At 42.3% G+C, this 13,468-nt stretch overlaps 3 protein-coding genes across 3 annotated transcripts in view; 1 reads left to right on the top strand and 2 right to left on the bottom strand. All coding sequences in view use genetic code 11, as the record gives it.

Moving 5' to 3' along the window:
* Positions 1–2,653: 2,653 nt before the first annotated feature.
* On the bottom strand, positions 2,654–5,728 carry EGR_04902 (hypothetical protein; the record flags this gene model as incomplete). The annotated part of the gene is made up of 2 exons (XM_024494151.1): positions 2,654–2,867; positions 5,595–5,728. The coding sequence occupies 2 exons, from the start codon at positions 5,726–5,728 to the stop codon at positions 2,654–2,656; spliced, it is 348 nt and encodes a 115-aa protein (XP_024351388.1).
* A 1,408-nt stretch (positions 5,729–7,136) lies between these two features.
* EGR_04901 (hypothetical protein) lies at positions 7,137–8,824 on the bottom strand (the record flags this gene model as incomplete). Its single annotated transcript, XM_024494150.1, has 4 exons — positions 7,137–7,328; positions 7,362–7,432; positions 7,788–7,913; positions 8,695–8,824. 4 exons carry the CDS (start codon positions 8,822–8,824, stop codon positions 7,137–7,139), a joined length of 519 nt encoding a protein of 172 aa, XP_024351387.1.
* Positions 8,825–9,589: 765 nt separating this feature from the next.
* The window catches only part of EGR_04900 (hypothetical protein), a gene marked incomplete at both ends in the record, with an annotated part of 7,156 nt that continues 3,277 nt past the window's right edge, over positions 9,590–13,468 (top strand). Inside the window, 3 exons of the mRNA XM_024494149.1 lie at positions 9,590–9,610; positions 10,358–10,404; positions 13,268–13,429. Coding sequence (XP_024351386.1) covers positions 9,590–9,610; positions 10,358–10,404; positions 13,268–13,429 — 230 coding nt within the window. The remainder of the gene's footprint in view (positions 9,611–10,357; positions 10,405–13,267; positions 13,430–13,468) is intronic.

The following is a 13,468-nucleotide window of genomic DNA, read 5'->3' as shown; positions in this document are numbered from 1 at the left end:
TGGCATAGCTGAGAGCTCAATGATAATCGCCATGGTTAAAGAGGCGAAGACGACCAAGCAAATAAGACTTGGAGGCTTGAGGTGATAGAATGCACTTCAACAATATAATTGCTGCGTCTTTTTTTCCGAGAGCGCCTCTGCTACACCCAAATTGGGTGGAGCCACTTAAAGGCAGATGAAATTTGGGAGTGAATACCATGCGATTAGCATCTTGGCTGGTTGAATAGAGCCACGCATTTGAAGTGCTTGAGTCAACTGTCATCGCATTCAGTTGTCTAAGGAGACAAAGTGGATCACGGAGAAGGCACCATTGAAAATTTACAAGTCATCGCAAATATTAATGTCGGAGTAGAAGCAACAGAAACTGGGGAGGCGAAGGTACAATTGGACTTAGGCTGTCGGTGGTAGGCACTTTGGTTGAGGGGAGCAGCGTCATGTCTGACAACAATTAAAACAACAAATATTGGCTTAATTAAGGAAATTCATTATAATAACTGTACGCGACTCTTTTGGCTATTGAACGATGGACTTCAGCGGAACCGAAATTCGTGGGGACTGAAGAGGCTGCATGGTCAAGGATATCACCGCACCAGTATCGCAACATCGCATTTCAGCCCACTTTTAGCAACAATTCGCACAGTAGAGGGAAATTTTTCGGTGTCTTAAATTCTATTTAGCAAATCCAGTAAATTTTACTGAAATATCTTGACAGTACAGAGATGTTGACAGAGATGGCAACAATTATCAAGAAACCGCTTTTATTTCATATCCAGACTCGAGGTAATACCTATGAACAAGTAGATTTTAAGATGAGAGGCGAAACAGATTTTCCCCACAGAGACGTCTCGGAGGCTTCCACCTAACAGCACCGCAGAGTTATGAGAAGATGGTGAAACAAACGAAGCCATTCGCAATATCTCCACTACTTATGCACAATTAGTAGTGTTGACATCCCAGCAAAATGCATTTCTTGGTGCGGCAGTGCTTTGAGTCAACTTGGGTGCAATTGACATCCATAGAAGAAACTAGTGGAATGCGAAGCACACAGAAGCAACTCAAAGCTCTGTTCCCATACACTCTGATACGTCATCGCCCTCGACTACAGTCAGTCCAACTTGAGGGTTTTGGGAATGCCTCTGATCAGCGAAATGAAATGAGTTATTTCCGGTCATGTCCCAAACAATTGATGACACCTCCCATTGAAAGAGGCTGCTGCAAAGCACCCAATGCCAAATGCAACTGCCATAGTAGGCATCAATCTGGATTGCTGTTTATTTGACCCACCTTGCCTGCACCTACTCTCAGTAAACCGCCGCAGGTCGCTGTGCAGTCTTGAAGCACTGACTCACTTCCGTGTTGTGCGCTTATGCCTGAGCAGAGGGGTAAAAATCTAAAACACGTGCGGGTGAGTTGAAAGTTGGCACCCCGTCAACCATTTGAGAGAATTTCATTGCCTCGCCATGTAAGCGTTCTTGAGGCCACCATCTCTGGTGATTTCACGCCCACTTCATCTCCACTACACGTAGAGACACTATTGTACAAATGCGTCTAGCTGCCTCCATAAGTTTCGTTGACTTGAGTTTCAACGAGAGGCACTTTAGAAGGACGAACTGTTGTGCAGAGGGGTGATTCTAACACTCTCAAGACCGAACTATCCAACCTCGAGAGACGAGGAGAGGTAAAATGAATCTCCGTCGAGATAAGCACAGTTCGCCTATTCAAAATCGTATTTCAAATCCATGTTGAAGTTAACAGCTCCAGATTGTCTTGCAATCTGAAGATGCGTGTACCCACTATTCCAGCTCGCATTCGTGCTTTAACAACTCAGTCACACTTCCAATTACTTCCATGCAGCTTCGGCGCATTCCATTCCCCCAAATTACGCAAACACTGTCTGTTTTGATCAAACAAAAAATGCCTTAGCATTTAGAAGGAAAAATGCAAACTGATTATAGGAAAGGTGCGTGTCCCAGGGGATTAATTAGCAAGGCAGAGGGGTAAATGAAGGGGAGAATGAATATGTGTGGTGGGGGATAAGTACTGGAGGGAAAGTGGACGTGGATTGAGAACGCGTGGAGGAGGCATTAGCAAGGCCTCATCTCTACCGCCTGAACTTGCGGCAGGATTCCTGAATGGGCATCCAGGCTGACGAATGAGAGATAAATGAACCTGCCATTTGCCCCATTTCCTACTGATGCCACCTGTCCAGGAGAGATTTAGGGGTGCCGGAATCAGAAAGGGGTCCTTCCTAGTAGAATGCCAGTTTTAGGTTTGGTGCGCAAAGTGCTGTTTATCATTACTGAAAAACATAAGAGAGTACCAAAGTTTGGTGCTTGCTTGAAGTGAAAAAGGCGGAGGGAAGAGGAAAACATCGCTCTAAAAAAGGGGCAAAGTGGCCCAAGCAGTAGTACGATGTTGGACAAGAGCGTTTCAATGAGAAATAACAACCTCAGACCAGAAGACATTTACCCTTAGAAACATCCCTTTACAAAGAAAAATGAGTCCACAAAAGGAAAACTGTTCTAGGAAAAGCAAAATTGAAAATGTGTATGTAGGAGGAAATCACTACTGGTAAAGGCAATTAAAATGTTGCAGACCTATCGACGCTTACTTCACTCCCACAAACACCATCTCGGTGCAACTGCCTGAATGATCACAGAACAGGACATTCTAGACGAACATTTACTGATATCAGAGCAGCGGACACGGAACACGGCGGCACTTCTTGCGGAAGCATGGCAACACACTCAAAAGTCAGAGTAGGAAGAAATCGACGTCGGGTAATTGGATCCGTGCCTCCAACATTAACGCACTTGCTGTGATAGTGTCGGTGCAATAGTGGCCGCCGCAGTCCACGTGTCCTCCCACTAGGATACAAAGTGACCATTTCGATTGTTGCTGCTTAAAAACATTAAAATAAATGCAGTTGTCTCCTCCACCGACATCACTCCACACCTACGACGCTCTAGCCAATTCATTCAAATTGCCTTTTTGACTGCACGATTGGTCGCAACCCGTAGGTAATGCCAATTAGTGGGGAGTATATGCCACGCATGTGCGATGTCGAGAAGGGGCTGTGCATTGAGGAAGGATGAGTCGTGTGATGAGGCATCACGACAAGCTAATCTTCCTTCCTCACGAAATCCGACCGCACCACACCACAATACACCACAGAACAGCACAACTGCAAGCCAACGATTGCATTTGGTGAAGTTATCCCTCGAAAAATTGAGTGTTAAGACAGATCTCCCTTAGGGAACCCAACTTGTACCATCTTGTTGTAAGTGCCCTTTTCGTATCTTACAAAGTGTTTACTTGAGGATTCTGGGGTACGTGAACAATAAGTACGTTTCCTACATCCCTGGTAACACAACGTCTTGGCAGAAAAGCATGACAATTACAACGTTCTGACACCAACCTGACTCGAAAATCGTATATACATTTAAGCAAACACTTCCAATTTCAGTTAACTAGTCCTATACAAAGTTTCCGATGCGTCAACTACGTTGCGATGGGCAGTAAAGAAGAGGGGTTATACGATGCACCAGTTGCTAAATAGAAACGTGGGGCGATATTTTTACTCAAACTGCATGCTCAACTATGGATTCATCACTCCCCACTCCCGCCTGTCTTTTCGCCACCTTGGTTATGTAATCACCCACCTAGCCTGCGGCCTTCAAGTCCTCCTCCACGTCCATAAATAATAAACTTCTCACCATAGCGATACGCCCAACTAGGTCCTCAAGGTGCAACTACTTCAAGACACGGCACTTTGAAAGCCATGTCAGTCGCACATTCACCACCCCTTTGAAAAAAAAGTAAAAGTGATTACAAGAAAGCTAGGCTGTTATAAATGGAAATGAATGCAGTCAACTGAATTGTTGAGGATAGGTAAATTCTCACCTATTGCCCTTTTAACTTTTCAAAGGCTGAAGATAGCAGCGGAGGAAGCAATTAGTAATAAACGGAAAGGAAGTTTTAGGTGAAAACAAAAAAACGCGAAATAAACCAGTGGCAAAGATGTGAGAGCGCTCTGGAGGGAGGAAAGGTGCGCAGAAGATTGTGCAGTCGTAAGCATTTCCCCAGAAATTACGTCCATTTACCAGTGCAGCTGCTGGTCTTCGGGGAGCTACTGGGAACTTCAGCGTTCTCGAAATCAATGCACAGCATCAAGTTATTCCACGTAAAGATATCGCGCATGACGAAATGGAGCAGAAGAACCAATTGTGACGCTGATGATCGTTGAAACGGGGCTACTGCCCCTCCACTGCACGCACAAAGTTTCCGTCATCTCTACTCCCCAGTGACAATGCTTCCGGATACGTAAAAATGAGGAAATTCTCACGGATCGAGGAAGCTTTTAGAAATGGTGGGAATGAATGAATTTCCATGTAATGGAGGTACACATCCTGGTCCAATTTTCGTGTCAGCATTCCCCAAATGGGAACCGTCATGCTGTGAACATCCACCTGCTTTGAATAACAGGTGAGAATTCACCCTTGAGACCTACGTTTGGGATAAAGAACGAGCGAAAGCTGTGTGCGCTCAAACATTTCTGTGAGAACGATGCGTGTCAAGACAATTTTTGCTTTCGACAATGACAGTAAAGCTAAATTAGCGGCAAATCGAAGGCGTATTTGAATGCAAGAAGTCACTGCATGCATCGAAATTGGGAAACATGCGCTTGTGCCTAGAGTCAAGACAGGCATCCAGACTAGAAGTATGCAGGCCTATTGTCACCAACAAAGTTCAACCAATTGATCGCTCGCATTAAGTGACAGTTTTTTTTCCTAGGGCAAATGTGGAGTCACCTCCAGAGGTGGTCATTACGAAAGCTGAATATTATTGTTGCGTTCTGTGTGATGTAAAGGGTACGTCGAAGGAAAAATTAGAGAAGTGGTGACCGTCAAGACTACTTAGTCACAATGACATGCGGGGTCATACTGCACACCGTGCCGCATCTGCATTGCCATAACCCCATCTAAGGAGAAGGACTTATGCTGCATAAATTAAACCCAAGATTTGCATCGAGTGACTTCTGCATCTGCAAGGAAGTGAAGCAGACCCTTTCAGAAAGGTTCAAATCTGCTCATATTACTCACCTCTAAAGCTGCTTTGCAAGTGTGCAGTTTTAACGCAGAAGTAAGTGTAAAAATGCTAAGTGGAGAAATCGTGTGGAGTAATAAAACCGCTTTCTAGATCACGACTTTCTGTCTTTTCATTCCTAAAGTCGTTATCCCAAATTTGATCTCATCACTTCTCCAACTAGTCATTCAGTCCCAGTAGCTCACACAACATCTAAACACGTCAACCACACTCTAGTTCAGAAATTTTAATGGTTTCGGCAATGAAACTCAACGTCACCCATTTTCACGGCTATTCAGCTTGCCAAATTACGTAAAAAATGCGGCTTTCTTACACTGAAAAGAAAATCATGTCTTTGATTTCCGACACCAAGGCCAGACAAGAAAACCAGAGCTTTACATAAATGTGACGTTGGCAGTAAAAATGGCAAAGCAAAATTGAGACCCAAACTTATTAACATCAGTTTGGTTGATCATGTAGAAGGGGGTGAAAAGAACATCAAGACTTACTCTGCTGTACCTCCAGTGACACGTAAAGGGCAGCCCTGAGTTACCGACTGCAATTCCTCCTTGCTCAAGTCAAAAATCTTCCAGCTGCCAAAGTCACTTATCTTGAGGGTGGTGCACCTGTCGAAGAGCAGCATGTTAGCTGATCTCAAGCCTCCATGGATGATTACCTCATTACGAGAGTGAAAGCAATTCGACCCACATGTGAGATGCAGAAGCCAAAGCATCAATTGCCACATGATATACTCAACTTCCAAACACCTGACTGAAGGCAAAAAAGAATGACTTAGCTACACCAGAAAATGAATGCCTACGTTCTTTCAGAGGCATTTGTCACTCGCGTGTTTGCATCAGCACTCATGAACGTGACGATGTTTGGGTGGTTTGAAATACTTAACACGCCAGAAATCCTTTCTCATCATATTATTACGTCGATACCTGTTGAGTGACTACACAACTTCCCTCCACCTTCTTAATGTGCTGCTAAGAAACGTAAAAGTCCACTTTTTGCTTAGTCTATGCTTAAATATCTTCGCCTAAGAGAGCAAATCGAAGGTTTTACCAAAAGAGGCACCGTATGGACAAATAAACAAGGACAAATCCACTTCGATGCCTGAACGTCAATTTCGGGGATAGTGAATAAGGATACAACCTTTGCCGCAAACTACCGACTCTTCATCCTTGCTAAAATAAAACGAAAAAATCAAAGCATACATGATTAGGAAAATAATGCGAAACGGAGTAAATATAGTAGTTATTCATTGCCAGATAATATATTGTATTAAAAGTAAAAGAAGTATTGCGAAATGTGTAGATGTCTTCTAAATTGACTACACTTCCCAGTATTTCATAATGAAGAAATCCCAACTATTCTATAAAATTGAACCGCATAACACGTCGACTTTCAAGAACCCCGCACACCTTGACATACTTCAACAACACAACAAATGATGTCGCGAATTAAAACTCATGCAAACTAAGTCGTGTTTTCGCCATTACTAAATACTGAAACTCTTGTGCTTTATAAATATTTAAAGGAAAGTGAAGTTACCAGGTCGAAACAGTGAAAATGCGGAAAGTCTACAGGTCTTCAAGATACAAGAAGGTCGTTCAACTTCCATTTATATAACAACTTTGTCAAATGACTCCAGGCTCAAAATCACTATGTGTATGCCCTAAATGCAAAACCTGCAAGCAAATACGAATATCATGCTGAGGATTTGTTAACAGCTAAGATTTCAGTGCATGCATAACAATCCAATCACAGGCGGCCATTAAACAAGACCATAACTATTGCAAAATAACTTACAAAGGCGGTTAAAGTGCTCGCAATTATTATGCGACTGCTTTTGTTGCAGCGCACACGAAGAAACGAGAGAACGCAAGATTTCTGGCGAATTAAAACAAATTTAATTATTATGCAAACTACCACAGTCTAGAAAGAAAAAAGTATGAAGTGATAGCACAGCCTTTGCATAACATCATTTATAAGTTCAAGAGGACAGTGTTTGTGCATAACAAGGCTTGAGGGAAATCTGAGAAAAGTTAGTATGTTAACAACCGCAGAAAAAATAATATAAATGAAACTGAGGTCGGATCACAATAAGTTATTAAAGTGTCTTTTGTAATAAATACAAAACCTTTAAAGGAATAAAAGCCCAAAAATGTGCTGTGAAAGTCAGATAAATTTAGAATAGGTAAACAAAAAATTGAGAAAACTGTACTCACGAATATCAACTTGAATTTGCATTTAGATTAAAAAGTGATGACGTTATTATTTTCCTGCGTCAATACAGTGAAGCAAACGTCATATCTTAGATCTGGTGCCAAAATTAAAGTTGCTAATGACTTAAGAGATGATGAAATAATGCTCCCGATATGAAAGAGATGGCGAAGTAAACTTTATCCCAGCGAGTTGATACCTAAGCTGAAGACTAATATCCTGCACAATTTAAAGAAACTTCACTTGATTATGGTCGGGATGAATAAGCAAATCTTGCATCATCGATTTGGTATTCCAATTGAGATGGTATTCCCTTTACCAAGTAATCGAATTCTGCTCCCACTTTTTTCGTGCTAAGCAAGGTAATCTCAACACATTGATGTGATGCCCAAATGAAAGAGGTATTTCCTTTACCAAGACATTAAGTTTTGGTCTGACTTTGGTCAAGATGACTAGGTTAATCTCATCTCAACCATTTGATGTCCTAATTCGGGCTTTGTTTTCTTTACTAGGAGAACCATTTCTGCTTTCACTTTTGTCGGATGGACTAAGCTTATCCCATTTTATCGATTTGATACCCCAATTGAGGCAGCGTTTCCCTTAACAAGCAATATAATTTTGGTCTGACTTTGGTCGCAATTATTTCATTGAAAAGTTTGTTAAGTACCTCCTTTCTCTTGACACACATCTGCCCTTCATCCTATTCTTTTACACACTGCTAATTGCCCGCATTTTCACCCCATCTTATGTCTAAACTATTATATTGAGTTGGTGTGTAGTTTAGCCAACCACCTCAGTCATGTGCGGTTCCATGTCGATATATAAATTGAATTGGTGAAGAACGAGAACGTATGCAACCCATCTGACTACCTGGCTGTGAGACGGTAGTCAGATATGGATGAAAAGTGAGCATCGCCTCTGCTGTGGTAAAAAACCGCGTCAACATTTGTGGTCACTTCATGATATAACCATCATAGAGGAAACAAAGGTAGCAATTGATCAGTGGGTTGTTCATTTTCCATAGAAATTTAGCCCTCATGATTTACGTTTTCTCCCTGGACTACTGTTTCACAGTTGTTCAATGCATTCCTTACCTATGGTGGAAATGGAACAATCGACCACATAGATTTTTGGAGAGCCTATTTACAAAGAAATTGTAGGAAACGGTGACGGGTAAAATGCGTGATGAACGTCAGCTTCTGCGATGTTTGACAACCCTCTTAGTGCTTAAATCGAAGTGATGTGGAGAAGCACTGAACAGTCTTACTGGCTCAATGGGGGATTTGAAGGAGGTACCAAACCACAGGCATGCCAGTGTTGGCCCTTCGACTTAAGAATGTGCTTCTTCGTGTTGGGATATGTTGAGGCTAGGTGCCCCACTTCTATCGCGTTTTGAATATGTTGCATGTCTTTGCAAATCCAGAGAAGTCCAATTCAAGAAACCAGCAGGAAATTGAAGCTTTGTGAGAGGAAACCACCGAGAAGTGGACCATAAAGCAATAGTAAGCATTTTCTTTCTCTTTGGAATTCACAGTCTTCATTCTGCAGGGGTGCAGGAATGTAGGGATGTGGATTGGTTTCATACAACTCAGGACTGCAAATGTCACTGTGAATCCAAGCAAGTCCATTGCACCTACAATAAAGTGCGCTTCAAAACATCTTTCCAGAGGCCTCCTAAATCGTACGCACTCTACACAATGATCACCTTCCCTAAGAGAAAGTATCTGACGGATTATATCAAGCAGGACAACAGTTCAGCCATCTTGCTCACACAGAAATTACAACATGTATGCTCTTCTCTCTCATTGAGTCTAACAAATCTGGCGTCTGGGTAGTTCTTGGGTCACGTAACTAAAAATAGAATGTTCGATGGACTTTGTTCCGTCAAGATGGCAATTATATTCCCTTTATTCACTCATAGCCATGTGGCATCAACTTCAGAAGTAAATCCTGCTGCTCTTAGCACTCAATTATAACGACACCCGGAAGTTCAGTTAAATTTCGTTGCCCAGTGGCTGAGAGGAGTTGTGGCCTCTCACACGTTTCTGCTAATCTCACATTCTACAAGTCAAACATCAGTTAGGAGTAAGTTAAATCATTAGAGTATGCTAGAAAATATCTTTTACCTCAGACTCAAGTACGGCCTCCAAATCACTTTCCCTCCTCATTCACTACGATCCAGAAAACTGTCAACTAACAATGCATTTTGGATTTTTTAGGTAGCAACCCATATAATACACCTTCAAACTAAAAGACCACATTTCCGGTTTCCGTTATGTCAAGTGAACTACTACCAGTAAGGATGGGAATGAATTTTTGCCTCGTGATAAGGCTGTCAAACTGGCTCTGCTATTAACAAGCTGCATGGATTTGTCAACGGAGGAACCGCTGTATGTAAACGAGGTATTCGCACAACCCAACAGCACTCAATTATCAGAGAATGCCAAAGCTGTTGTCTAGATTAACTGATGACTTGTCGACAAATTCCGCACTTCTATCTCTCACTCCTCACAGGCTCGAGCTCTACCATAACAATTTGCCTGCCCCTGTTAATTGTGTCATCTTTACCTTGGATTCATGCATAAACTCAAATTTCCAAGGCACTTTAATTTGTGGAACCAAAAAATTAGCCTAGACATTCCTAATTGTAACATTTGTTGCTTAGACTGGGAATTTAACAGGACTACCTAGCCTCTTCACTGATTTAAAAGCGAATTTCCACTTGAACTTTGTGCAATCGCATACTGAATTGCTGACAAAGTGGACAAACGCGGCTTAAAAAGGCACGCCAACTCCTCTTATCCCCATTCGCACGCCTATCTCTCCATCTCTGCCAATGCGACTCCCACCTCGTCAGCAATTGCATTTGCCTTAGCTGCTACACATTTGCAAGTAGCATTAATAGCATTGGTAATCGCAAGTAGTTTGCAAATATTATGTGCTATGCTGAAGCCGATTTCAACATAAATATCCATTAGTTATGACTAGTGCAATGAATACGTATTTCCCACTACACTTCACTTCATTGTCCATTTTCTTCTAGTTGCTCTGCCTCTCTGTCAATGCCTTCCCAAATCTGGTTTCAGCAAAGTGAGGAACAACGCAGGCGTGGAAACATCTGTTAGGGTCTACTGCCTTCCTCACTGTTTGGCAGTTGATAACAATCAACTCTACCCTAATAATTAGTGGTAATGCAGCTTCGTTTGCTGTAAGGCGATTGAGCACTGCCATGTGGAACCGTGGCGTGTGTCCACAGTTCATTCTCAGTAGACAAAGACAGCTGCAAGGTGGAAGGGCATTGCTGAGGTAGTGACAAGGGACGACACCTAGATATAATTGTCACACGAACTTGGATGAAAATAAGCTTTTGCTGCTAAAAACTACGGCCACACGCAAATCGCGCAATCCTCACTGTCACGCACTTATTTGAGTCATGAATATTGGCTAGTGGTACATGCAATTCACAGGCAGTTAGGCATGGAACTGAGTAGTAGCAGAGCTGTGGAGAACACTGGCTCACTGCTTTGACAATTGGCTATAAGGCAATGGTTATCAGTATCAACTTAGTGCTTGTACAACCATTTCTAGCCTCAACTCTGATGAAGGAGTCTGTACTTCAGTGAAGCCTGTGTGATGTCGGTCGATCAGAAAAGGTAGTGCATTCATGTGCTTACCCGATCTGATAAGAGGGACGGTAACCCATTGTTTGCTCTTGGCTGGATTTTCCAGGTATACAAATCCACACACAAACCGATGGTGCTGTGTGGTCAACATCACGCACAAACAGAGCAGAAGTGTCGGCACGAATGCATGGCTGATGAAATGATGTCACTTATATTAAAAAGGGATCGCAGCATGTGGATGTACTAAGAAAGGAATGGGTCTCTGAATGGATCAACATGTCTATTGCAATGGGCTAGACTTCGAGAATGAAACTGGACCTAGACAAAAAATATGCGTCGCTAGAAATTGACGCGCAAGTGCAGAAATTTCTCTTCTAGAAGGGCGTAGATTCGTGCATGACTACCATTTATTTTGTAGGCGAATTGATGCATAGACCTTCCCTTCGTGTGCAGCCTGAAATCCGGTTGCTTGGGTCAACTGCATGCAGTCTTGGGGAAAATTAACCTGCCTTTGGATAAAAGTAAGGGTGATGTATTTCAAAATGTATAATAATTAGCAAAAGCTACCGGTTTATACGTGGCGGCTGTGTTCAGCTGAAGTGTCTTCGCTCGGATTATGCCAATCTTATGTTGAGTCGCACGGAAACAAATATACACACTTTCAGATGTGAGGAATAAGGTGGATGAAAAAGATTAGTGACTCTAGCCGGTAGACTTTACAGAATATCCATGTGGCATTGCGTAGAGCTGGTTCTAAATGAGTACACTACAGTTAATCTGCGGCATGTGCCCGAATGATGTGAAAACGCAGGAGATAGCGACTACTTCTTGAACACAATGTTATTTTTCATTTTTGGAAGATGAATGCGAGTTTTGGGAATTCGGTTTTGCAATAACACACCCACACATCGACTTATTTTCACCTTGTAAAGTAGCCTAAGTCCTTGGAAAAAGACCACTGAAATTGGCTTCATGTGCGCCGATGGAGAGGCAATGAGGCGAGTGACGCAAACGTGGGAACATGAGCAAGCAATTGACAAAATCAAAAGGGAATGTGCACTTTGTAATGTCTCGTTATATCCGCATCTGCGTCGTCTGTGCGAAATGTATAGTAGAGAAGGAAGTGTGCAGGATTCCTACTGCTAATGAGTGGATGGTACTCGTCAAGGAGAGCATTTCGTGTACCAATCACAGGTTGCTAGGACATCAACCTCAAACCGAACCATGTCGTGACTCGGGAACAAAGTCTGTGCGTACCGACACACCGGCGTAATTAGGTGGTAAGTTAAAGGAAATGCCCAATCAGTATAACAAAAGTGTGCTTGTGCATTACCACAATGATGTGTGCATTCGTGCCCTACTAGCAGTTTCATCTAATTGTAGGTCACCAAACGGAGTAAACAGAACAAGAAAGCCACACTCTGGTTTAGTCTACCACTGCCTACACTACCGCTGTCCACAGGAAACATGGTTATGTAAATTAATCGACAGACCTCAACTCACCCATCATTTCCTATTTGACAACAAGGCGTAATTCAATTCCTCACGCGGTTTCCGCTTTTATCATTAAGATTGCTGAAGGGAGATCGTATATTTGAATTTACCTACTTTGATTGACCTCTCAACCGAAGTCAGTCAGATAACTACTTCAAATTGGAAGTTTATTTGGACAAAATAAATGGGAAAGGGGATCCATGTAGCAGTACATCCAAGGACGCCAAAATTGTACTTTGTATTTTCAAACGCACATTGAACCACAAAAGAAGTGAAGAAATTATTCCCCTCCCTGATTAAAAGACGCATGCTCTGTAAACGAGACCATCTTTAATACCAGAAAGTGTGTTGATGTGCTTGAATGACTTCTTTCAAGTACACCTTACTATGACATACTGGAAGGGAGATCCGGGTAAAGATTTGAAAGTGATTCCTAGCAGAAATGCTACGGCACTGTTATTTCTGGCATCAATTTCGCAAACTTTTAATGCTAGATTTTATCGCAGGTAGATCAGGATGCAGGTAGAGATGCATTTGAATTTTAAAATGCTTGACTGCGTGGTTGGAAGATCATGTGATGAATGAAATCGTGCAAAACTCAATCGACAGCGATACAATTAAAGCCAGTTACATAGGGATTCGACGGAAGTGGAAGTTGGAGGTAAATCTGCAGCGGAGAGCCATTGCGCATCGACTGCGCCTGCAGTTGCGGTAACTAATTTCGTAATGGTAGAATGAATAGTAGTTTTGCGACACATGCTTGACCGATTCTGCACTACCGTGGTTAAAGTACTGCCCAGACCATGTGTACACTTTTGCATAAGTACAAAATGAAGGACTAGAACTTTAACGCTGATTGAGGAAAAAGTGGTTTGCAGCAGGTTTCGTGCAGAAGTCAATGTGTTGCAATTCGCTGGTGGTGCATTTGAAGCTGCAACATTTCTACTAATGGAATTAAGCACCAGCTATGCGCAAATAAAAGAACAAAAATATTTAAAGTAAAGTCATGTCTTTAGTACCTTGCATGATTACATTAT

Source organism: Echinococcus granulosus, assembly GCF_000524195.1.
Source record: "Echinococcus granulosus chromosome Unknown EG_S00033, whole genome shotgun sequence".
Classification (NCBI taxonomy): domain Eukaryota; kingdom Metazoa; phylum Platyhelminthes; class Cestoda; order Cyclophyllidea; family Taeniidae; genus Echinococcus; species Echinococcus granulosus.
Note: the sequence above shows the minus strand (reverse complement) of the source record. Positions and strands in the feature narration are given on the sequence as shown.